The sequence below is a fragment of the Rhincodon typus genome, chromosome 17 (genome assembly GCF_021869965.1).
Source record: "Rhincodon typus isolate 14 chromosome 17, sRhiTyp1.1, whole genome shotgun sequence".
Taxonomy (NCBI): Eukaryota; Metazoa; Chordata; class Chondrichthyes; order Orectolobiformes; family Rhincodontidae; genus Rhincodon; species Rhincodon typus.
Window position 1 is genome coordinate 8,914,920 of NC_063348.1, and position 27,010 is coordinate 8,941,929.

The following is a 27,010-nucleotide window of genomic DNA, read 5'->3' on the forward strand; positions in this document are numbered from 1 at the left end:
AAATGAGGGGAAAAATGCCACAAAATACAACACGATGGTTCAATATTGGTGGAAGGTATGGGGTGGTGTTAATGCCTCTCTAGTCACAATATAACCCCATTCCACTAACGTTTCGTCAATAATTTGAACTCACCATGTTGGAGCTGTAAGAATGACTCAACATGGCAGTTCGCTCAGACCAAGGAGAAAAGAACCAAGAGGAACATAGAAAATAGGACAAGAAAGAAGTCATTCTGACTCACCGAGCTTGCTCCATCATTCAATTAAACCTGAACTGTCTCATCGTTATTTTCCCACATTAGCCCCGTGATCTCATTAATATTCAGAAATCTATCGGTGTCAGTCTTGAATCATCCTTTCCAATTGGGCGTATTCCAGCAGGACCTTCCATCTTCAACAGCTCTGCCCAATCAAATAGCATTTTACCCATCTCTAATACTTTGATCGCTAATCAAGAAGGTTTCAATGTTAAGGAAAACTCTGTTTGGTTTTGGTTCACTAAGACTTTCTTCTTAGGTTTCTGATATCATTGTCCAATCTTTAATTTGAGCAGACTCCAATTCTGGAGGATTGATGACCGTAAGAATCATGCCAAAAATTTCCGAGTTTACTGAAGGTGAAACACAGTGATCAACTTACCCAAAGCTAACTGGGCAGAAATTTATTAAAGTTAATTACCATTTGAAAGACAAGTCCAGCCTGTAGCATTCATTTGTATTCCTATTCCAGTCATTGACTATATCTTCATTCATTTCTGTTTTGATATTAGATTTTGAGTAATGGCCGTTTTTTTTCCCCAAATCAGAAGGTTAATTGTTTCCACTCATCACCATGGCAACAGCTGTGATGCACCATTGATTAAACAAGCAGTTCTTGCATAACTCTCCAATATTACTCCCAGGCTACCCAAGGCATGAAAATTCATAAATTGCAGAGCAAGAATAGAATCTAATCACAAAAGAGTAATAAATGAGAGCCACCTTTCATATCAGTTGATAGCCACTGAGGGCTAACATGCAGACTAGGCTTGCAAATCTTAAGGGTCCTCAGTCCATTTGGTATATGCTCTCAGATATTTGCCAGTAGGCGGCAAGTGTTTGTACTTAAACGTGTCTCCAAAGTTATTAGTCACAGGCGCACTCTGGGATCAATATCTTGACCACTGCATTTCTGCATGCGCTTTCCCAGCCATTAGCAATAATGGAATCTGACACAAGAAGAGGATTGTTAATTACAAATATCTTGTCTATCGAGCGCCAATCTGAGAACTCCAAGGCAAACCGATTAATAATAACACCACCAACTGCTGTGTTTAAGTATTAGATCTATAATATTCATTAAAGTCTACAATATTAGAAAAGGGTGACATGATAGACTGTCAGGATTCATAAGTTAACAATAAGTGGATGAATCATTATTTCTTACTTAGCAGCGAGTTCTCTCAGCAAGGACTCAAGCATCAACAATATAGCTTGCATTTTTTTGGAAAAGGCGGCTCTCGCAGTGGCTCAGTGAGTAATGTATTTCCGATACAGAACCAAGCCAGACAGATCAGCATGATTCTAGGTTCAGTACCCAGACTGACTTCACTAATCTCAAGTGGGTTGGCAGTAGAGGACCTCATGTGAGCTCTCATGGGCAGATTTTCACTACGGAAACAGGAGACCCATGAACAGAAATCTCCTGGCTCCCTCCAGATTCAGGTCCGTGGAGAAAGCCCCTGCATGGACAGTTTTTGCTTGCAGCGGACTGGGACATGATCAGGTTGAGCCTGTCACATTGAGAGGCTGCCACGCAGGTGGCTGAGTAACTGCTGAGGGGATCTGGTTAGAAGGCCTGCCTCGGTTGTCTGAAACCCTGGTCCAGTTTTAGAAAGGATGTCAGGCCCTTTAGCCTTCACATTCCAGCTCCCCGACCCATCCCCTATTTCCCCCCGACAACTTCAAACCTCCCTGCCATGTCCGTATCATCTCATACCACTTATACCACCTCCATTGCCACTTTATATGACCCATGCCTTCTCCATCGTCACTCACCTGGTACCCACTATGGGCATGAGATGAAAAGAAACTAACCATTTAACAGAGGTGCACAGTTGATACAGAATAAAACAACCTTATTTAAGGCATTAAGCCTCTCAAGTTCTAAAACAAGCAAACATCCAACCAATAGCCAAACCAATGAAGCTAATCCTTCCAAAATCTTTTCAAACTATCAATCAAGAGGTGAACTCCGCTTCCCCTACCACCCCCCACCCTGCTCCCCCCCAGCCTTCCCCCACTTAGAGATGTGCTTTGGAGCTTTACTCCGCCAAACATTCAAAGTGAGTTCAACTATAATAACAGCCCTTGGTACAGAAACTCTAGGAACTGATGGCATTTTTCTTCTAAGTCACAACCAGACAACCTGTCTGTCAATAAATGCATTCCTGCAGTATGTTTTTTTTCATCTCACTCTAACAATTGCAGTCTTTTACAGTCATGGATTTATAGATTCATACAGAATGGAAACAGACCCTTCGGTCCAACTTGTCCATGCCGACCAAGTTTCCCAAACTAAAACAGTCCCATTTGCCTGCGTTTGGCCCATATCACTCTAAAGCTTACTTATTCATGTACCTCTCCAAATGTCTTTTAAATGTTGCGCTGTATCTGCATCTAGGGTCGGTGTGGACTCAATGGGCTGAATGGCCTGTTTCCACACTGTAGGGATTCAATGATTCTATGAAATCCAGATCCACAGGCAACTACCTCAACTCATGCTACGGTTGGCCCAAAATTAATCATGCCCACATGCTTCCTATTTAAATGAAATCCAAACTACAGCTCAACATATCTGACCCCTTGCAATAACATGCATGACAAATAAAAACCAGCGCAGCAGGGTTATCAAGCACATATGACCTAGCAATAAACATCTGAATATTATAGTGCTTGAATACAATAGCACTGCATTGCTTCAAATATGGACAATTCAAGACTGATGGCACTAGCTACAGTCATAAAGATGTTAACTTAATAAGATTCTCCACTGATAAAATCTAGTTATTAACTAACTCTTCAAGGCACTGCTCATTGGAGGGAGGGAATATTTGTTTCAATAATGTGTTATTACTAAGTATGAAATAAATGTAACACAAACCAACCTTAATCGTGCTATAAATACAGGCAGCAAGAGGTATTCTGCATTTCTTAAAAGTTTCAACTAGCCTCATGGCATGACTTTGGCCACACAGATTTCAAAGATCACAGATCTAGGTGCAAGTCATCTGAATGATTTAGAATTTCTGTAGGTTGGATGATATTTGCTTAACTCAGAATTAATTCCCTTGTACTAACTGAATTACATATTACAAAAGAGACTTGATTCGGCAGAAAGAATCTTGGTTTTAGAATGCTTACAAGAAATGGGGATATAGACTTCTCCTTAACATACAAAATATAGAAGCACCAAGCATAAAAGGACGATAAAATGAATGATAAATGCGATAAGCGGGTCATTCTTTCATGCGCCCTATGCCTGACAGCAGGTCCTTGGCTCATTGTCTGATGATTTTGTCAGTGGTGGTTGGCCACTGCCTTTGTTATTCAGGGGCAGGGCAAGGAGACAAACGTAAGTCTACCTCAGCCAGAATAGGACTCCAACCCATACCATTGGCACTATTCTGAACCACGTGCCAGCCATCAAGTCAACTGAACTGATTCTGACTTCTTCTGACCTTCAAGAGCATTTATATCTCCTCCTTCAATTCGTGACTTCCACACAGTGCATTAGGGCCCTTGAAATTGTCAGAATGGGGGCTGTTAGAACTCAGAACTTATTTCAAATGACCCTGCTAAGTTTTGGATTACACCTTAGGTGGCTCATGCCTTGGCAGCCAAAACGTTATTTGTCAAAAATGATGGCAGGACTTCTGCATTTGTGATCCACGCACCGTTTCTTTTAATTTAAGGCCTCCCAAGTCAGATGGACTCTGCAAAACCCTGGCCCATTATTCCTCAACTGAGGAAGGAAGAGACATCAGGCAGGAATCACTACCACCAGCTAGTGAAGCACGCTGCAAAATACATGTGTAGACAACATGTCTTAGGATGCATGTCCTCTACCGTTGATTGCCATGCCAATATGCATTTGTAGTTCACTTCAACCAATACTCTTGCCTGAAATGAAACCACCACAACTCACCTATTGTTAAATCCACTTTCTAGAAATGTGGTTTTTCTTCTTATGCCAACCACTTCCTTCTTTCAGCCAGTACGAAGCAATCCATCCAACTTCCCCTTCTGCTCTTGATCTTTCATTGTCATCTCTCCACTTTGGTGAACAATGCAATTCACTCTTACAATCTGCCTGAAGCTGGAGATCACATTAGCTCTGAACGTTACAACTGCTTAGACCATTATATCGTCTAGCCAACAATCTTCTTGACCCATCTCAGTCACTGCGATGGACAATTAAACAACTCACTGGAAGAAGAAACTCCACAAATATCACTGTCCTCAATGATACAGGAGCCCAGAATATCAGACCAAAGGTAAGGCTAAAGATTGCATCAATCTTCAGTCAGAAATGCAGAGTAAACGATTCAACTCAATCTCCTTTGTAAGTGCCCATCATGGATGTCAGTCTTCAATTCATTCCCTGTAATATCAATAATTGGCTGGAGGCACTGGATACTGTGAAAGCCCTGACAACACTCCCGCAATACTATTGAAGAAATTCTCTGCAATAGGTCGATTCTTATAGAGTTGCGAAAAATGTGGACTATAATGTGAAAGCTGGGAGAATAACCTGAGAAGTAGGTGCCAGAGTTCAGCAAAGATTGAAGTCCTCAGAAAGAGTGTAGAGGACTTTTACTAGGATGTTACGGGGATGGTGGGTTTCAGTTATGCCAAGAGGTTGCAAGTCTAGGGTTGATCTTTTTGCAAGAGAGGTCCGAGATGTAACTAAATAGAGATTTCACATCAAAAGGTTTTGATTGAATAAGTGGAGATAAACTATTCCCATTCTCCAATTGCTAAAGATGGGAGAATGAAAACACTGGCAAACTATCGAGCAGAGAGGGGGAGAAATTATTTTAACTCAGACAGTTGTTGGGATCTGATGTGAAAAGTGATGGAAGCAGGTTCCATGAAAATTTTCAAAAGTGAGTTGTGTGGAGACGTTACAAAACAAACAGGGTAGGGATGTGCCAAGGCTAAACATGATGTTTCTCTCAAAGAGGTAGTTCAGACTTGCTGAGTTGAATGGCCTTGTTCTGTGCTTTAAGTTTCTCTTATTTCATGGTCCTATAATATTGCGTCTCTAGGAGAGTTTTACACAGATTAGACACTCACAGAAGCTTCTTTAAGGAAAGAGCATATAACACAGATAAACTCTTGCGAAAGAAGAGTCATATATCCACTCAGATGAGCCAGCTAACACTGTGAGCAGACAAGCAAAATTCCAGCAAAAAAAATCAAAATTGAATTGAATGAAGAAAAGGTGAATAATTCAATAGGTGCAATGGTTCTTACCCCTGGGTTTAATTTGCTTCTACCACACACATATATCAACATTCACAAGTCATTTATGGGACTTGCATTTGGTCTTTCAGTCTGAAATTGCCCACTGGCCATTCAAATCAAATTCACCTGCACATTATTAAACTGTGCAAAATATGTATTTCGTTCCGGAAGAGAGGTGATATGTGATAACATTTAGTTTTTTTTTATTAATTTAGTTCAGGTTAACACTTCTGAATAGGAGCCCTTGAGGCAGTTCAGTCAGAGGTTAGTAGAGAGTTCAAGTTAAGGGCTTGCAAATTTACATTTCTCTCAAATCCTAGACTGCCACTTATCTTTTCTGTATGCGGGACCGTAAAGCTTCACTGTAGCAATTAGCTGAACCACTGATGAATGAATAAACTGATGGTCCTCTTACTGCAGGGGACTGAAATTTGTTCAGAGTCCTTTATAAATACCAGTTTCTTTTCAGTGGTGGTTTAGAAATTATTTACATTATCAAAGCCCCTTTCAAATGGATGTCCTTTACTCTGAAACAAGTAAACCCAGTCTAGCATTGCAATCCATTTAATAGAGTGTTTTACTCAGTAAAACCTCAGGTGAAAGAAGCTCTTCTTTAAAAAATTGGTTAAATCTAAAGAACAAAAACTTGTAGATGGAGATAACGTTGAGGCTGAAAACAGCAGACAAAAAGATTAAATAAATCCAAAGGCTCTAGTTAGCGGACACCAAGCTTGGACTTTTGTGTCAAAAATGGTACTTGTACAAGCAAGTTAAGACTGGTAGAAGTGCCATAAATTTCAGATCCTGGGGAAGGTTTGAGATAGAGTGAACCCTAAGCTCAATACAGTGAGAAAATGTGGAGAAGGATTTAGAAAGCAAGCATAAATTTAGGAGACTATCATACCGCATGGCATCCCTTTATCTAACTTGATACTCGAATCTTCCTTTGAGCATTCCAATGACTAACTCACCTTGGCATTCTGGATTGGGAAGTTAAAAGCAAAGAGCCACTGACTGCATTTAAAACTAGGTGCCTACCTTTCTTGTTGGCTGCAGTGGGAACTTGCTTTCCAGGCTGTAGTGTGGTTGCATTACCGAGGTGATTGAGGAGGCAATGTGGATAATTTTAATTCTTCACTAAAACAGGTGATTTTCAGGTCAGCTGGAATGGGCCCACTCCTGTTGAAGCCTTACGCCCTCAACAGCATGAGCCAAGGATACGTCCCTCAAGGTCTGTCATCAGCTCAGCATTGGTCTCTGAATTAATGGAACACTTGCAGACATTCTGAGTGCTTCTTTACACCTTATTGTCAATCTTTTATCTAATTTATCATTAATCACATTTGACCTTGGCTCCCCTGGCTCCTTTCTCCCTAAACCCATCAAGCTGGGCTTCCTTGTATCCTGATCACCACTCCGCACCCCTTCCCCAACCATGTTGGTCACAGCTTTACCCCCAACTCTACCATCGTGGCTCCCCTGTCCACATCGTACGTCAATGATTGCACAACATTCAGCACCATTCACACCTGCTCAGACACTGAAGCAATCTATGTTCAAATGCAACAAGATCTGGACAATGTCCAGGCTTGAGCCGACATGTGGCAAATAACATTTGTGCCAGGCAATGACCATCTCAATAAGAGACAATCTAACCACTGCCCCCTAAACATTCAATGGTGTTAACATCGCTGAATTCCCACTATCAACATTCTGGGGGTTACCATTGATCAAAAACTCAACTGAACTCACCAAATGACACAGTGGCTACAAAAGTAGGTCAGAGGTTAGGAATACTGTGGCAAGTAACTCACCTCCTGACTCCCCAAAGTCCATCGATCATTTGTAAGTCAGGGCGTGATGGAATGGATGAGTGCAGCTCCAAAAACATTCAAGAAGTTTGACACCATCCAGGACAAAGCAGTCTGCTTAATGGCAACACATCTATAAACATCCACTCCCTCCACCACTGATGCTGAATAGCAGGTGTGTGTACTATCTACAAGATGCACTGCACAAATTTACCAAAGATCCTCAGACAGCACCTTCCAAACTCACGACCACTTCCATCTGGAAGGACAAGGGCAGCAGATAAATGGGAACAACACCACCTGCAAATTCCTCTCCAAGCCACTCACCATCCTGACTTGGAACTCTATTGCTGTTCCTTCACTGTTTTTGGGTTAAACACCTGGAATTCCATCCCTAAGGGCATTGTGGGTCAACCTACAGCACACGGACTGCAACGGTTCAAGAAGGCAGCTCACCACCACTACCTTCTTAAGGGCAACTAGGGATGGGCAATAAATATTGGCCAGCCAGCGATGTCAACGTCCATGATTGAATAAAACAAGATTAACCTGACTGATTTGTAGCAAATACCGTGACTGAAAGCATTATTGACCTTAGGAGATATGCAAACAACACACATCTATAAACAAAGAACGGTTTGGGAAACAATTTTTTTCTCAAAGGCAATATGGATAAATTTAAATTTCTCACAAAAACAGGTGATGTTTGGGTCAGGTGGAAGTAAAAATGTTAAATATTTAAGATAGGACATAAACCAGTCTTCCAATTTTGTTGGAGAAAAGACAAGGGCTGAGTAACGATCCTACTCCTGGGGTTTGGAGATAGCAAGGACTGCAGTCAACTGAAAGTCAGAGTCGATAAAATGTGGAGGTGGGGGAGCACAGCAGATCAGACAGAATCCGCGGAGCAGGACAATCGACGTTTCGGGTCAGGATCCTTCATCAGGGCTTTCCTGCTCCTCGGATGCTGACTGACTTGCTGTGCTCCTCCAGCTCCATACTTCCAGGGGTTGGTTGGTTTAGAAAACTATTTTACAGAGACTGAAAGCCTTCATTTTAATAAGGTTTCCATGTTTCACAAGCAATGGCCAGGTCTTCCTCCAACCCTGGCAATCACATAAAAGCAAAATATTGCAGATGCTGGAAATCTGAAACAAACACAGAGAATGATGGAGAAACTCAGCAGGTCTGGTAGCATCTGTGGAGAGAGAAACTGAGTTAACATTGAGTCTGGCATGTCTCTTCTTCAGAAGACAGATTTCACACTTGTTATATTCAAACCAATAAATGCTAAAAACGATTAGCATTCTGAGATGATTTGGATATGCACCGCAGAAACAATTATTTTTCTTTCTGATCCAGTTGTGCATTGCCAGCATTTTATGTGAAATTTACAGCATTTGCATAGTTACCTTTCGTCCTTTCTCCATTGCAGCTGGCTACATAACAGGAAGGAAAATACAGCAGTTGCGTTCCAGCAAACATCTGGGAACTTTTGGGTGGAGCCATGGTTACTCAATGGCAACATTGGTGATCACCAAAATCCACCTAGAATTCATGCATCAAGAATTTCATGTAAATGAAATTGTATTGCAAATGATTTACCTGTGTACAGCGAGATGTGCGGTGAACTGATAATCTCAAACTTCACTCCAGGGAGAAATGGCCGCCACTAGAACAAAGACATATAAACAGTGAGCAGGTCATTGCTGAAAGATCTTTGCCAACGTGTCAATCATGAAATGGGATTCCAGATGGTTACACAATTTTTGATATGGAGGACTTGCAAATTAATTCTCTCCACAGAAGAACTCAAAACGCTTATTTTAGAAGTAAAAGCTTTAATTGTTCTTTCATTTGTATTCTTCAGTATAATTGACCTACTTTTTAAAAAGCATAATAAAGCCCCTTTGTCCCTTTCACCCAGACTCATCCTGGGGTTAGATTAATTTCAGAAGCCCTCTGCTATCTCATGTCAGCAGTCATGTTTCGTCTATGACCAAAGCCAGCTAGCCTGGTAGCGTTATTAACCTGTGGAGGATCCAGGTTGCTTCAACCCTGTTTTTATTCAATATTTAACTCCATGTACTTTCTAATACAGGTTCAGAAGGTAACTATCAGGAGTGGAATCCCTGGCTTGGGGCATGGGGACCAATTAGATCTGGCAGTGATGAACAGCCCTGCCCATATTTTTTTAAATGGCTAAACAAAACCTCAACATATTACCCCATCAATCTCATCTAATTACTAACACTCACCCATAACTCAGATGAGCAATATTAGCAGAGTTAAAAACCTGATTTCCATATATCTCACATCATACTGACAAAGTAACAAAATTGGCTCTACCCATTTTCTAACTCTAGAAAATCAGCAATCATTGCAATTTGGAGGGATTATTTTGCAAAAGCTAAACTTGTTACAAAATAGAATAAATAACAGTTACATTTATACACCATTTCAACACACTAAAGATCCCAAGATGCTTCAAATGTAATGAAGCACTTTTAAAGTGTAATAATTAGTGCTATGTAGGCAAATGCAGTAATCTTTCACATTAGTATTCCATTCACAAAACTGGTTATGGGACTCTTGTGGTGCAGTAGCACTGTCCCTGTCTCTGAGTTGGGAGGCCTAGGTTGAAGTCCCACCTGCTCCAGAGGCAGATATGATCTGGGTTAAGAGTTAATAGGGGTGGAATCTGGGGTAGAAAAGGGCAGAGATGGGGTAACTGCCAAGATGGTAAGACTTTGTTGGGTGTCCTCAGTACGCGAACCCATCTTTAACTGGCCATTAGCCACTCCCAGTGCAACATGGGGCTGGACCTCTCGCCACCAGAGAGAAGATCCCCAACAAGGTGTCAGGAGGCCTTTAAGCATCCTCCAATTGGCTCAAGGGTGGACAGGCCAACCAATGCCATAAAGGAATAAGATATGGGACGGAACGGTGGCTCAGTGGTTATCACTGTTTCCTCACAGCATCATGGGACCCAGGTTCGATTCCAGCCCTGGCCTACTGTCTGTGTGGAGTGTGCACATTCTCCCTGTGTCTGTGCTCCGGTTTCCATCCACTTGTCCAAAGAGGTGCAGGTTAGGTGGATTGGCCGTGCTAAATTGCCCACAGTGTCTAAGTATATGTTGGTTAGGTGGATTAACCATGGGAAATGCAGTATTATAGGGGATATGGTGGGGGGGGGGGGGGGGGGGTTATGGATGGGATGCTCTTACATGGGCTGAATGGTCTGCTTCCACACTGTAGGGATTCTATGATTTTATGATTCTATAATATAGATTTAGGCTATTCGGTACATTGAGTCTGCTCCACACCATTTGATTATGGCTACCACTAGTGGATAAACTGTGCCGGACAAGGCAGGAACAGCAGGAATGGCATCTGTGGAATGTTGCAATTTCTACAACATTCCAAACAGCTCCCATAGGACGATAAAATCCGACGCATTGTCATGAAGCTGTTTACATTTATTTATAAAGAGAAGTAATGTTAAAACGTATCCTTTAACCAGCACTGCTGTTCAGTTTCTATACACCGTCGTGTCCAAAGAATTCAGTCAGTTGTAAGTCTCTGAGGAGTGTTCTGTGGTCTTGTGTGGCATTTAATAACTGGAAATTCTCCATTCATTCATATTCACCAATTTGCCTTCACCACAGGAACGTAAGTGGCATTAGTCTGCTAACAAGCACAGTTGCCTCATGCCCAGTGTTTACCCTCGAGAGGAAACAGCCTGCTCAGCTTACCCACAGTGATGGGGCACTATCAATGTTTGCTGAAAGGTGTCAACTTCCTTGGAGTATTGTATATGCTGGTTTGCAATCAGCCTTCAGACCATACTCTTCATAGCCATAAGCACATTCAAAGAGAAACAGAAGCCCAGTCCAACAGCAACAACAAATATTGCGCCACTCATCCAACAGCAATTTCAATGAAGTCTCCCTTTGAAAGCCTATTCATACATTCCTACCAACAGTTAAGAAGTAGGGGACTTTACAAAGGCTGCCTTTGTGAAGGGAAAGCAGTTTTGTAAACAAAACAGCGCCAGACTTCATTTGATTTCAAGTCCTTGCATTCTTCCTTCTGTACGGTTTAAATGTGACAACGTTACTAGTGTATGACAGACTATCTGGAGCTGATCTCTAAGTGAGTCTCCAGTGGCATTTGCTACAAATCAACAGCAAACACTCTGCATCATTGCCAAACAAACAGCTTTTGAAACGTGCAGTTGATTTCTGACAGGTATACCTAAAAGATATATTGGAATTTGCCTTGACCATTTAGGAAAGAAACAATATTTTCAGGACAGGAGCACAGCTGAATGCCCCAATGGGAGGATGATAGCTTCAATTGAAAGGTCTTCACTCTGGAGAGAATGAAGATCTGTCTACATGCTGTTTTTCCACAAATTTATTTCAGAACATTTTCAGCAATTTTATTCAAAGCCTGCGCTTTAAATAATTTGGTTTGGACCATTTGAGATCAAAATACAGTGAGATGCAAGCACACACATTACAGAAATGAGTGAATACTTAGAATCCTTACAGTGTGGAAGCAGGCCACTAGGCCCATTGAGTTCACATCGACCCTCTGAAGAGCATCCCACCCAGACCCACCGCCTTCCCTGTAAATCTGCATAGCCCAACCCACCTAACCTGCACATCTTTGGACTGTGGAAGGAAACCAGAGCACCCAGAGGAAACCTACACAGACACAGGGAATTTTCAAACACCACACAAACAGTTGCCTGAGGGTGAACTGAACCTGGGGCTGTGAGCCACCATGCTGCCCTTCAATGCTGAGTGGCAATGAACCAGCTACTGCAGTATTTTGGAATCGCATCTTTTGCCAAACTTATTAAAGGCAGCACATATTCATCTGGGCTATTACATAATAATCCTGAGGTGCGTTAAAAGTAGCATGAGCTAACAATATCACCAAGAAACGGTAGCAACGCAATGACCCAATTTTAACTCTAAGTAAATGAGCGAGTTAAAACGTCTGCCTCTGAACAGTTATTTTAAAGCATCATGCACAAGATCCATGGTAAACCTGAGGTACAAAATGAACTATTGCATTAGCCTTACTCTACACACTGGTCCTGATTTTCTATAAAGGCAGAAATGTTCCATCGTTGTCATTTGACCATATTGCTAATTAAAGAGTGGATAGGAAACTAAACTTTTAGAATGCTAAACTGAGGCCCTCTCAAAAGCGGAAAAAGAATAAGGAGGCTCCTGGTCACTTGGTCTTAACCAATATTTATCCCTCAATTAAGGTTCACCAAAACAGATTATTTGGTGGATCATCGAATCACTGTTTGTGGAACCTTTTAGTTTGCAAAAATGGCTGCCACATTCTTTTTTAACTTTACAGCAGCGACAGAGTGTAAACACATAATTGTCCATGAAGAGAAATAACAAGGTGTAGAGCTGGATGAACACAGCAGGCCAAGCAGCATCAGAGGAGCAGGAAGGCTGATATTTCTGGCCTAGACCCTTCTTCAGAAATGGTCCGTAGGCATGTACTAAGAAAGGTGATGTGGCTGTAGTACCTGGTTTGCTTCAGGACGTGGTCGAGCAGTTTCAAGGCCGAAGAGATTACGAGACAGTTGCAGTGGGAAAGAGATCCACTGAGGTTGTTCCGGAGGGAGGGGGGTAACTTCTTCAGGGTAGGCATCCTTAGAAGAGGCTTCGCAGTGGGGTTAAAATTGTTTCAGAGATAGTAGGAACTACAGATGCTGGAGAATCTGAGATAACAAGGTGTAGAGCTGGATGAACACAGCAGGCCAAGCAGCATCAGAGGAGCAGGAAGGCTGACGTTTTGGGCCTAGACCCTTCTTCAGAAATGGCCATTTCTAATTGCCCATGAAGTGCTTTTAGATATTCTGTTCGAAATGAAAGACTATAGAATATAAATGCAGGTCTTTTTGAAAACTGTATGACAAGGGAATCAAGCATTACGGAAAGGGGCAGGCAAGGAAGTCAGCCAATGATTGTGCTGAAAGGTGGAGCAGGTTTGATAGATCAGTTGGACTATCCCGCTATTTCTTTCATTATATTTGCATGTGGAAATCAGGAAATAGCTATTAAGCAACTATCTTTGAGTGCATGTGTGCCCATCATATTGACATGAACATTGGTGGTGAAGGAATGATGCTCACTGTTCATTACCCTTACAGCTTCCTGGACTTTGTATCGATCATTGAGCGTGCAGTTCATGATTACCACACATGCTGGGGATCTGCGGTGTGCATGTATTTTGAGTAAGCAGCTTTGTATCTCTTCCAACGGTCACATGGAAGTGTCCTCACAAACAGACACATGGCATGTGCAAATAGGCTCAGTACTTTGGATGGCATGGGAGTAATTTAGGGACTCAAAGTTGTGCAAGCATGCACACATTTTTATTGCAAATTGCATTGACTGTCATCCTGGTGAGGATGATGTCACTAACAATTGCCCTAAATGTGCTCCTCAAAGTCCATGACTGCAATATTGTCAGTTATGCAAATATATCCAGGTAGACCATCAATAATGGGGAGGCAATGGCCTCGTGGTATCATCGCTGGACTGTTAAGCCAGACACCCAGGTCACATCCTGGGGACCTGAGTTCTAATCCCGCCACACAGATGGTGGAATTTGAATGCAATAAATCCCTGGCATTAAGAGTGTAATGAATCCATTGCCGATGGTCGGAAAAGCCCATCTAGTTCACTAATGTCCTTTAGGGAAGGGAACTGCCATCCTTACCTGATTGGGTCTACATGTGATTCCAGACCCACAGCAATGTGGTTGCCTCATAACTACCCTCTGGGCAATTAAGGATAGGCAGCAAATGCTGGCCTAGCCAGCGACACCCTCAACCTGTGAATGAATAAAGAAAAAATCCTGCTGGAATATGTCATTGTGAACAGGAGGCCTAATTGATGACCATTGGAAACAATCTCATCTAATGGCATCATAAATATTATGGGGTTTTTCTACGAAATGGACTGACCAGTGCTTCAAAGTGAATTTGGAAAGGAAACTTGGTCCAGAAAATTTAGGATTTAACTCTTCTGGCAGTGACAATTTGTTTGGAGAATTTTAAAGGTTGAGGTGTCTTGGATGCAGGTATCCTTCTTTGGTAGTTGTACTTCATTTCAAGGTGCGACGGTAAGGCTGTGTCGGGGAATGTATACCCAACTCACACAAAGACCGAGATATTTCTCTTGATTTATATGGCGATGCTCTAAATTATGAAGTTGTAGTAGTCTTCCAGGTTACATTATGGCCAGAGCTGGTGTGAACTGTTGTAATCAGCATCTGCTAAAGACAAGAAACTACAAGAGTTGCAAGAGACAATTCTCGAGAATGGTTTAACAGTATTAAAGAAGCAGAGAAGGTTTGTTCATTTTTGCCATGCAGATATAAGCTTGCTACACTATGACTAGACTTTTTCAAAGACAAACAAGTCCCAATATCAAATATTATACCCAGACAACATGACCTGATACACCAGGGACTATTACCAGTATATTATTTGTCTACTTGTATTTGTGCATATTAATGAGCTGTAATAAATGTCTGTTGGATTCTGAAATAGCATGTTAGCCATGTCCTGGTCTCTTTCACGACAATGTGAAATAACTCAGGAAACTGGAGTGGAAAGGAACATAATTTATTGCTGATCACCAAATACAGCCACCTACTTGTGGCTACAAAGACTAATTGCAGCCTGGGACAGACAGTTCTGCAGACCCAACCGTAGGTCGTTTTATTCTTTTTATTTATTTTCATATCCAGAAGAGTTGTCATATTAAACTGAACATTTCTTCATCCCCCCCACCCCTCCCACCCCTGCCAAATCACTGTGGTATTCCTTTTCCTATTAACCACAAGTAAATCAACCGTGTTTCGAATTTAATAATTTACAGGCAAAACTGTTAAGGGCCTGTGACTCTTTTAATTATACTTTCTAATCAACCCATTCGGAGATGTTATTACACACTTGAACTGGGGTCTCCTGGCTCCAAGGCAAGGACATTACCACTGCACCACAAGAGCCCTCATCAAAGTAACTTGACAGCAGTGGGACTTGAAACCATATCTCTGAAGAGACAGGAGCCTTTACCTGGAGCTTTAGACTGCTCAGCCACGAGGGCTCAGGTGATGAGTTTCAGTATGGCAGGCCATTGTTTATAACCAAGGGAACTCATATTCAATGAGCTCCACAGGCAGGTTAATGATCCTTGTAGGGGCTAGCAAACAACAGAAACCATAAGCAATGCCACGTTTGGTAGAACATCTAGATGGAGGCGAAAGCCACATCAGTGAGGAGAAGAAAACCTGGGAAGGGAATGGAAAAGGAGGTGTGGAAGTGGAGCTAAGAGAGAGGGATTATAAGAGGAGCTGGGAGAGGGCAAAAGGGGAGCTGCGGGTGGAGCTGGGGACCTAGACTTTTAGTTATGACTCTTTTTCAATCATGACAGCAAAATGAGAATCACAAAGAAGTGATATTAATGCTGATATTTTCATCTCTACTATTTGTATTTCACTATTTTAGCCCCTTTTTGTTGGCTTTTGCCCCTGATTGCCAACATAAAACTCTGTTCAAGTTGCAGGTGAACAGGCAAAATTGTCACACTCATGGTCACTGCCATTTTAAGCACTGGATGGGTAGGACAATCAGTATGACTTCCCTGACTTCCTGCATTCACTACCTTTGAGAAAGAAATTTCAGGATCAACTTCTCTTCATCCACCTTTCTGGCAACTTCTTCCAAAAAAAAAAATCAAAATTGTAAGGCATGATAAGCCGTAAAACGTCAGTTCCGGTAAAGGGGCATTTCTCCATAGATACTGCCCGACCAGAATTTCAGGAATTTCTGTTTTGATCAGGGATTGCAGATTTCCAGCATATACAGTATTTTGCTTTTGTATTGGAACTCCAAATTTCTAGTACTTTGTCAAATGAAATTATCTTACATTAGAGTCAACTTTAACTTCAATACAGATCCTCCCAAGATTTCCAAAGTCATAAAATCCCAGCTCACTCAAGTGAAAGATACGGTAAAGTGAAACCTCTTTGCCTCCAAAGCTCAGCTCACTGTAACATGTTCTACTTCATCAAAATGACAATTCTATTTCGTTTGCCAGCTGTTATGATAATCTGATTGACAACTCGATTCTGTTTTCAAAAGCGTGCTTTGAGTCTAGTAAGAGCTGGGTGAGACAGTCAAAACCATCTTGATCCTGTGTAAATTAGATCTAAGAACAGATTCCAAAAATGCACTACTCCACCCTGTGCCTGTTTATCTTAGTAACTCATTCGAGATGACACAAACATCATAATTCACAACAATAGCGAATCCATACTGTGCTCTGCTGTGAATTGGTTCTGTTAACCTTTGAATGTTTTAAAACTTAGCCGAGACCAACACAAATCCAATATCTCTGACATTTCAACCCTAACAGTGGAAAGGTTCAGCAAGAACTATTAGATTTAAAACAATTATTAAATGTACTGTGAATGCAAGAAAATAAATGTCATCAGGAGCCCAGTAACTCCAGTAGCAGAGAGGATTAGCATTTCCATTTACTGAGTCCCACCACTTTTTAAGTCGTCCAGAAGTAAAGCAAACATCCTTCCAGAATAGTATTAGAATCCAATGCAGGCAATCCAGCAATGTAATGCCTAACAAAAACAGAAATTGCTGGAAAAGCTCAGCAGGTTCTGAGTTCCGAGGAAGGGTCACTCGACCCGAAACGTTAACTCTGATTTCTCTCCACAGACGCTGCCAGACCTGCTGAGCTTTTTCAGCAATTTCTGGTTTTGTTTCGGATTTACAGCATCTGCAGTTCCTTCCAGTTTTTATTTAGAATGTTGACGCCTAGTACCATCTGAAGAGTCCTAGGGCTTTGGAATGCTGGACTTGCATTTTCATCAGAGGGTTTTTTTTTTAAGTCTGTAAGTACTGAGTTTTCTGAAGCCAAGGAACTAATATTTGATTATTGTTGGGCTCTAATTGATGATCCAGCACTCTGGGATTGCTGGTAGATTCTGTCAATGGAGATCCAGCACTAATGATTAGAACTGGGTGCAAGTAGTTAGGATCCAGCACTTGGAATATTATTCGCCTCTGAATGACAGTCCAGCACAGGTACTACCGCTAGATTTTGCCAAGAGAGAACCAGCACTGAGATTACTGCCAACTGTAATCAATAGAGATCCTGAATTGGAATACTGTTGACCTCCAAGTGGGGATCTAGCACTGGGACTACTGGTTCCCTTCATGTGGAGGGAAAAAGGGCTCTGCATTGCCAGTCAGCTCTGTGTCATTAAGGCTACAAAGGTTTCTGAAACTCTGTCTTTAAGAAGCTAGGAATTCTGCAAGCCATTCCGATCCTGATAGGCAGGACTTTGGATAAAGCATACGCATTTCACCAATCAACAGCAAAATCAGAATGGCCTTTCATTCCCTTCTGTTGAGAATCAAAAATCTGTAGCATATCACAAGAGAACACAATAAGGGTAAGTGTGGGGTGAAAAGTAAAGAATCCCCAGTTGATTGAAATATATGTTCTGCCTGAATAACTCTCAGTATGGCTCAGCCTATAGATCATCGTGAGAGGGTAATAACTACATGCAAAGTTACTTTGCCAAATCCGCATATCAACAGTTTGGGCCTGGCATTATTCAAACACCAGAATTCAAACACAGCACTTTAATAACAGGGGGAAAAATATTAGTCAATTCCTAATGATTGTTCTGACAAAGATTTGCAACTGCCTGTCAAATGAAGGAGAAACAACAGCCCCTCAACTGACCTCAGGATATCCTCATTCATGGAAATTGGATAGTCTGGCCTGAAACAGTGTCCCCTAGCAGTAGAATACATTCTACACCGTACTGTACAACACTTTGGTTCTAACACAACAACGTATTCACTGATGAACTATGGTAATTTGCTGACTCATCGCCAGATTTGTCAAGTACAGGGAAGCTTTCAGAACGCATATAATGGACTTTCCTCAAGCTCAGCAAAGACCTCCAGCTCAGTCAAAACAGCACCAGGGCCACAATTCCAAAAAAAATCCCAGCCACAAACCCAGTACCCATGGTTTCTGCTCGGGGTGGGGAATGAGGGTGCATCGTAGGTTGCACATTTGTGATTGACAGAGACAGCTGTGCACGCAAGAGTACAGTTGCCTTCAAACCAAGCCAATTTTCAGTACAGGGTCCAAAACATGATGGGGGTGGCTTCAGACATTCGACTAAACATAAAGCTGCAGGAGATTTTTGGAGAAGTAGTGTACCCTTAAGATAAGTCTAAGCCCCCTTTTTGCAGAATAATGTTGCCCCTTTAGATGGATAGAGCCCTTCAGAACTGGTAAGACTAGACATGAATCTACAATTTTTTTTAAAAAAAAGTGAATAAGCTATACAGAACTATCAAGATGTTGAAGCATTACGTCTCCTGCCTTTTAAATCTAAAAGAAAAGTCTATAGTTAATTTAAAAAAAAGTGCTTGCAATTGCATTGTCTGTTATCATAAGCCTGAGGGTTATCATTGAATGATTAGTTCTGTGTGATTGAATCCATGATTTTTGCAGTGGGGAGTCTGTCAGTGAACAGTTTGATTGACAGCTTCAACAAGTGATAAAGGTTAACAATGGGTGGTATGAATACAAGGGGTATCTTCCTAAGGGATAGTGGAGTTCAATAAAATGTTTGATTTTGTAAAGGCTTAAAAATAGTTGAAGAAATTTTCATGCATTGAATGCGTCTTTATGGATGTTTGTTTTCAAAAAATAAAGTTTGCAACGGACACTTAGAACTTTATTTCATTTCAGGTCAGCATGGCTCCTGAGATCTACCCATGAAGGAGTTGGCATGCAGGATGTGAGAGCAGTCAGTGGTGGGTGAGGGACAATAAGTTGGCACTAACTTAGCATAGGGGTTATGAGGGTCTTGGGTGGGTAGAAAAACATTAGTTGGCACGGTGATTATGAGGATCAATGAGAGTTCAGTAGAGGGGCATTGGTTGGCATGGGATAGGAGGGTTGGTTCCATAGCATGGCAAGTGTACTACATGGGCAGTATGCACAGGGAAGTGAGGGAGTTGAAGGGGTCTGAGGGATGAAGAATGGAGTTTTTTTGACTTAGCCTTTTCTTATACACCCCAGAGCATTTGGATTGACCTTTGACACCACCCACCTCCACCAGTGGCAGACCCCTGTGACTGCCTTCTGCACTGTTTCCGGGGTTGGCAGCCCAGATTCCCAGTAACCCACACCCTCCTGGAATCAAATTCAGACCATCCAGGTAGTTTCTCAGGAGCAAGATTAGAAGGACCAGGAGTTTACTGGATGCTGTGTTCCTCACTCAAGAGTGAAAATCCATGTCAAAGGTCAACTTCTGCTTACACAAAAAGTGCTGCTAAGGCTGCATCCAGTGATCAGATGTGTGCCTAGTTATTTAGCCAAGTTTCCAATGAGCTACCTGTCCTGTCTCCCCAATGACGATTGCTAGCTAAGTGCAACTACTGATCTGGTTTTACAGACATCGTATTAGGATACACTGTGCCAGCCACATTTCATGATATTTAGCAAAACTGTGGAGTCAGTGAGATAATTGAAGAGACACGTGATTTTCAAGAGGGTTTGAAGAGTAATGAAAACATGAGCTGTGCTTGTGCTGTTAGAAAGGTGGCCTAGGATATAAATATTTACCGCCAACCGCCCAAACCACCACCTTCTGATCTCAGGTATCTGTAGGCCAAGATATCTGTTAGAGTATTCAGGACTTGACGACATATAAATAACAATATATAGCCACCCCCAAATCGGATCCACCGAATCCATAAATTAACAATACCATGTAGATGTGGCGTACCCTCAGAAGGGGGATGACATTTGCTCATGGTAAGAAACTGCGCATTGGGCCTTTTAACATAGGGAGGCTGCTGCACTGCAACTAGCACCTAGCTCGGTCTGACCGGGAAACTCTCTCACTCGACGCTTGGCACAGGCGCATCAGAAGAACTTAACTGATTATCAACCTATTTGGCCGAGATCTGACACAACTTCCATGGCCCTTCAAATTGAACCCCGTGCTTTCAACCCAGAGGTAGGGACATTACCACTGTACCACAAGACCTTCCAGACAGTACCCCTGCCGATCATATTTGGTAAATGCATTCAGCTGTTGGACTTATCTGATGTCTTCATAAAAATCTTACTCAACTCTTTGAAAGTGGTCGATTGTCACATCAAACCTCATTTAAAATACTGTACAAATGTCAATGATAATACAATTGTATCTTCATGGTAAAATGTTCATAATCTAATTCCTTCAATTTAAGTGCTTCACCTTTCCATCTTAGCGTTTCCAGGAACAGCAACAGCCTTCCAGCACATTCTGGGAGACGCACCACTTTGCAGACTATGCATTATTCAGTTGGGTTATGGGAATATGACGATTTGAACAAACAGTCTTTATTTCTCTGCATCAGAGCAAGCAGACTGTTTGAGATTGAATGCATAACCCCTCACCTCTGCCCTAGTAATTCACCAGAAAACTAATGCTCCCCTTGTGTGAGCACTATTATTTATTTAAAGGTCTGGGATCATCGATAAGGGAGTTCCAGCAGAGTCCTTGAAACGTACTGTTCAAGAAACACAACCTGCTTTGAATATCTTAACACAACCTTGACATATTGGACTCGATTAACCACTTCACCTTTCAGGAGATCCTACACCTAATGGAACACAATACATCACTTGACTCTGTTATTGATTCATATAATCATTTGAAGACATAACAAGAGTAAAACAGTCTGAACAATATACCAGCTTGGCCAAAAGCACACTTTGTTCAAAATTAGAAATTGCTTTTGACCCAAGTTGAATGAAACTATAGCAAAGAAAGAATTTGCATTCATATAGCAAATTTGCACGTTCTCAGAATGATTGAAAAAAAAAGGTGCAGCCAAAGAAAAGTTTTTGAAAATTTGGTTTGGTAGGTCAATATGGCGGCTTTTTTTTTTACATGCAGCAGGATTCTACCATCAGTTAATAAGAACAAATGAACATCTAATCAATCTCAATGGTCTAGACTTGGGATACATATTGGTCGAGACACAAAATTGTACCATGTGACCTATAACATACAGATTGGGCCTTGGCTAAAATGACAAAATGAAATGTATTTATATCATGCCTTTCACAATTTGAGAACAGTTCAAGGAGTGAATTGCTTTTGAAATGTTTTTACTGTTCTTTTTCTTTATTCGTGCATTCATGGGATGAGGGAGTTGCTGGCTAGGCAGCACTTATTATCCCAGAAAGGCAAAGCCCAAAGATGTGGGTCAGGAGTCACGTGTATGATGGCAATTTTTTTTCCCTAAAGATGGGTTTTTCCGACAACCAATTCAGGGTCATCATTAAACGTTTCATTCCGGATTCTTTTTTATTGAAGTCAAACCACCATCTGCCATGGCATTTTTTTTATATTTCAAAAATATACTTCATTCCTAAGGTCTCTACAGTTACATATCAAATAAACAAAACAAAAACATTGGACTTTGACTCTTTCCAACTCTCTTATATATACACAATACTAATATTTACATCTATTTCAGACACTGGGAGGGTCCGATAGCTGAATAGATCCCTATTTACTTTCAGCAGGAAGACCTCAGATGGTTGTCTTCCCCCACTGTGCCTTAGCAGCAGCTGCCCCAAGCTGTAGTGCGTCCCTCAGCACGTAGTCGTGGCCCTTGGAATGTGCCAGTCTGCAACACTCAGTCGGGGTCAACTCCTTGTTCTGGAAGGCCAACAAGGTTCAGGCAGACCAAAGGGCATCTTTCACCGAGCTGATAGTCCTCCAGGCGAAGTTGATGTTTGTCTCTGTGCATGTCCTGGGGAACAGACCATAGAGCACAGAGTCCCATGCCATGAGCTGCTCAGGACGAACCTCGACACAAACCACTGCATCTTCCTCCAGACTTCCTTTGCAAAGGCACATCCCCAGAAGGAGATGTGTGAGAGTCTCAACCGCCCCACCGCCTCTTTGAGGGCAGTGAGCAATGGGCCGACTGACAGGGTGTACAAAAGGATCTCACAGGTAGTGCCCTTCTCACCATCAGCCAAGTGATGTCTTGGTGCTTGTTGGAAAGTTCTGGTGATGAGGCATTCTGCCAAATGACTTTGACAGTCTGCTCAGGGAACCACACAACAGGATCCACCTTCACCTTTTCCCTCAGGGTCTGTGTGCTGACCACTTCCTGCTGGACTGGTGGTCAAAAGTGATTTTCTTTGCAACTTTCTCTACAAAAGACAGGTGATACAGAATGGTCCAACTACTTGGAGTATTCTGTGGCAGCGAGGCCAGTCCCATCCTTCGCAACACCGGGGACAGGTAGAACCTCAGTACGTGGTGACACTAGGTGTTCGCGTATCAAGCATCTTCGCACAGCTTGATACAGTTGCACACAAAGGTAGCCATCAGGATGAGGGCGACATTGGGTACGTTCCCCCCGTCCCCCACCTTATCCAGAGTTTTGTACATGGTCTATCTTAGGCTTCCAGATGAAACGGAAGATGGCTCAGATGACTGACACAGCGCTGTTTTGGGGGATGGGCCAAAACTGTGCCACAAACAACAACAGAGAGAGTGCCGCACACCTAATGACCAGGTTTTTACCTTCAACGGAGAGGGAGCGGTGCTTCCAACATACCAGTTTCTGCTTCACTTTGGCAACGCACTGCTCCCAAACCACTATCCGCCGTAGCAGGATTTAACCTGGGTCCCCAAAACTTGCGCTGGGTCTTTGGATCAACAGTCCGACAATGATAGCACTAGGCCATTACCTCTACCCATGTTGCTGCATTGACAACAGGCAGTCACGTAGTGCACAATGAACTCCCACAAATAGTGAAGAAGAAAAGTGAGCAATTAATCTGGTTTGCTGGTGTTAATTTAGGAACTGACATCAAACTCTCAGTTCTTCTTTGAACAGTGTCAAACATTGTTTTGCATGAAGCTGAACAGACAGGTGGTGCCTCCTGACACAAAAGGAAGCTCTAATGCCAACATTCCCTCCAATGGGCTGAAAATCACTGACTTGATTTTATTCAGCAAAATTAAATGAGAACATTTTTGTTGATGTAGTTCCAATTAGCTTGTGACCAAAGTGTTGGCTTTTTTCAGACATGAAGGAGTTAGTTTATCTCCATGCAAAGGTGTGAGGGAGGGAATAACATAATTTGTGACTTTGTTATGTAAGTTTATGGCTTCATCGAAACACCTCACTATTATCTTTTGCAGTAATAGCCCACACGAGTGGTAGAGTTAATCTGACACCACAATAATGTTAAAGAATAAGATAGGTGGCCCCAGTCAAAAAGAGGGGGAGATGCCTGCTTTACAAGGTCATCACTTTTCTAGAAAAGGGAAAAACCCAAACTTTCCCAGTGTTACCTCGATCTCCTAACGCGTACAAAATCTTCACTTTAGGAAATACAGCTATAGTAAATAATTTTCTGGAGTTGTTGTGAAATATTTTTTCCACAAGAATCAAAATCAACTGAACAATATGCTAATATTTGAAATGTTAACGACACTTTGAATGAGCAGCATTGGGTGAGGGTGCAATTATGTGACTAAAAAATATTTTGAGCCAATTAGTGTGGAATAAAGGTAAAAACATTCCAATCTTTGCTGGAAAACTTAGCTGCAACTCAACACTTTATATAGTAACACTCCAAAAAAAATCAGTATGACAGATAAAAACACAGGTAGACATTACTTGAGGGTAACACACTACCACAGCAACAACCTTGCTTATGTTAATGAGTTCTCAGATAAATTGTAAATCCAGAGACATAACAGGTAGTTTCCTACGTGACCTACTGCGGTGACAAACACAAGACAAACAACCAAATTCAATATTAGGTCTGTATCAGTATTGAACTGCACATAGTCTTTCACTGGACATTGTTGAAAATGAGGTACACTGTTGCACTGTAGGAGTCCTTTAGCCCATTAGCATAGAGTCATAGGGTATTACAGCATGGAAATCGACTCTTTGATCCAACTTGTCCATGCCGACCAGAGATCCTGAACTGAACTGGTCTCATTTGCCAGCATTTGGTCCTTATCCCTCTAAACCCTTCCTATTCATGTACCCATCCAGATGCCTTTTAAATGTTGTAATTGTACCAGCCTCCATCACTTCCTCTGGCAGCTCATTCCATATGCGCACCACCCTCTGCATGAAAAAGTTGCCCCTTAGGTCCCTTTTAAATCTTTCCCCTCTCACTTTAAACCTGCGCCCTCTAGCTTTGGGTTCTCCTACCCTGGAAAAAAGACCTTGGCTATTCACCCTATCCATGCAGTACTGTTGGAACAATATTACTTCCCTAATAAGCCAGGTGTTATCTTAGCTTATTCTAGGCAACTAGCGGGGAAAGGTCAACCCTCTGACAACCAGCAAGCCTGCTACAACAAAAAAAAATAACTGATATAATTTGCTGAGCGCATTGAGTTTTTTCAAAGCACATTGTAACACAGCCACAACATGCTAAGGGTGGGCAAAACTGTCCCATTGTGGGACCTGCACCCCTCACTGGGAGAAAGTGCCACATTAAGGAGTTGCCATGGGCCCAGTAATGGGCACTGCCAGTACTGCAGCAAAGAGTGAGATCAGTCTGGGCTTTGGGTTGGGGGAATTTGCAAAGTTCAGGGGGAGGTCAGGGGATGGGTTTTGGAGCAGGTGGATGGGAAGAAATTCAGAGGGGGGAATGCTAGCTTCAGATTGGGTGCTCCTGACCCCTTTTATTCCTATTTTATCAACTTCTTCATGAAAACAACCAGCTCACTCTGACTCAGTTGCCAATGCCAACTGCATTTGGCAATGGGCAGTGTCTTTTTAGGGTCAATTGAGTTTTTAACAAGGTCTTGGGCCCTGACCCAGTTATAGACATATGGTGTGTGGGCACCCACTCACCCTTTATATCAATGGGTTGAACTTAAGGCTGTTGGGAAGATGGTGACCTAGCCGCCTCGCCTACATTACATTATGTGTTCACCAAATGGCAACACACTCAGCAGAGACACATAATATCCAGCCCTATATTTTGTTGACTCTACAAAACTCCTCCCATCAAGGTAGAAGCTGGCTACCATTGCACAGACTACAGGAACAAAAACAAAGTTTCTGGAAAAGCTCAGCAGGTCTGGCAGCATCTGTGGAGGAGAAAACAGAGTTAACGTTTCGGGTCCGGTGACCCTTCCTCAGAACTGATGGTGGCTGGGAGAACGTCAATTTATATGCCAGACTACAGATTACAGGACCTGGACACTTAGAAGATCTGATAAAAACCAAAAGAAAATCTAAAACAAAAACAGAAATTGCTGGAAAAGCTCAGCACGTCTGGCAGCATCTGTGAAGAGAAGTCAGAGTTGACGTTTCGGGTCCAGCGTCTAGGGTCACAGCGAAACGTCAACTCTGACTTCTCTCCACAGATGCTGCCAGATGTGCTGAGCTTTTCCAGTAATTTCTGTTTCTGGTTGTAAAATATCTGATGCTGGCTCTCACACAACACTGGAGTGCTCACTCATGCACATCAAAAGTGGCACAGGCTTCAAAGCGTGTCGCTCACCATTTCAACAAACTGGAAATATTGCAGAGAGACCATGAAAACTATTAAATATTGTAAAAAGTATTACAAAATCCCATCAAATCTTATATTTTTTAGCTCGATAAAAAATCCAAACTTACGTTCCCCTTACATTAATTTTCTTTGCTGTCTTTAAAACCCTCTATGGCCTTTCTCAATAATTGCTAGAATCTTCTTCTCAAGCCATGCAAACTCCTCCTCTCTCTTCATTGTGCCACTAGCACCCAAGCTTTCAACTGCTTAGGGTTGCACTAGCTGGAAATTCTTCTATTTCTCCGTTGCAAACGTAACCACATTTCAAAACATATTTCATTGGTTGTGCAGCCCTTTGGGGGATTCTGGGGCTGTGAAGAGTACAATGTGAATGCAAGTCATCATTTCTTTTTTTTTCACCTTGTTCTCCCTGCTTAAAATCAATCCCTTTAACCAAGTTGCATTTCACTTCTACAATGTTGGCATTTGTTTTCTTTCTACTTCAATGATGAGCTTTGGGAACCAAGTGTGATGGGAGAAACACAAGACATTGGATATGTGAAATGAGCCACAATCTTATTTATTGGTGGAACAGGTTTGAGGAGCCAAATGGCCTACTACTGTTTCTATTTCTTACCGTATTATGGGACCTACTTATTTGGAAAGATGGTACATAAGTGCACATTGTGGATTTTGTTAAGAAATCAAACAAACAGCTGAGGAATATGCAGTAGCAACATGGTGGCTGAGAGTCTTGCAGACATCAAAACTTTCAGTGCAGCAGAATGCAAATGTCCTGCATTAGTAGCGATGCTCACATTTCATGAATAAATAAAAAAACACTAAAGTAGCCCAGCTATAAATTAAAGTTGTAGATAGAGGCCCAAAGCAATTAAAATGTAAAAGATGTTATACGAGAAACCATACAGCTGTACAAGAGATGACCCAATGATAAAAATGCAGAACTTTTGAAATCCGACCCTTTGGAATTTTTCATTGAAAGACCAATACTTCAATCTCCAGTTTCCAAAGAACAAGATGA

At 41.9% G+C, this 27,010-nt stretch overlaps 1 protein-coding gene across 2 annotated transcripts in view; it reads right to left on the bottom strand.

The window, feature by feature from the left end:
• The window catches only part of b4galnt4a (beta-1,4-N-acetyl-galactosaminyl transferase 4a), a 659,693-nt gene that overhangs the window by 117,730 nt on the left and 514,953 nt on the right, over positions 1-27,010 (bottom strand). For both annotated transcript variants that reach the window (XM_048607214.1, XM_048607215.1), the window contains exon 9: positions 8,924-8,990. In XM_048607214.1, the coding sequence (XP_048463171.1) occupies positions 8,924-8,990 (67 nt within the window). The remainder of the gene's footprint in view (positions 1-8,923; positions 8,991-27,010) is intronic.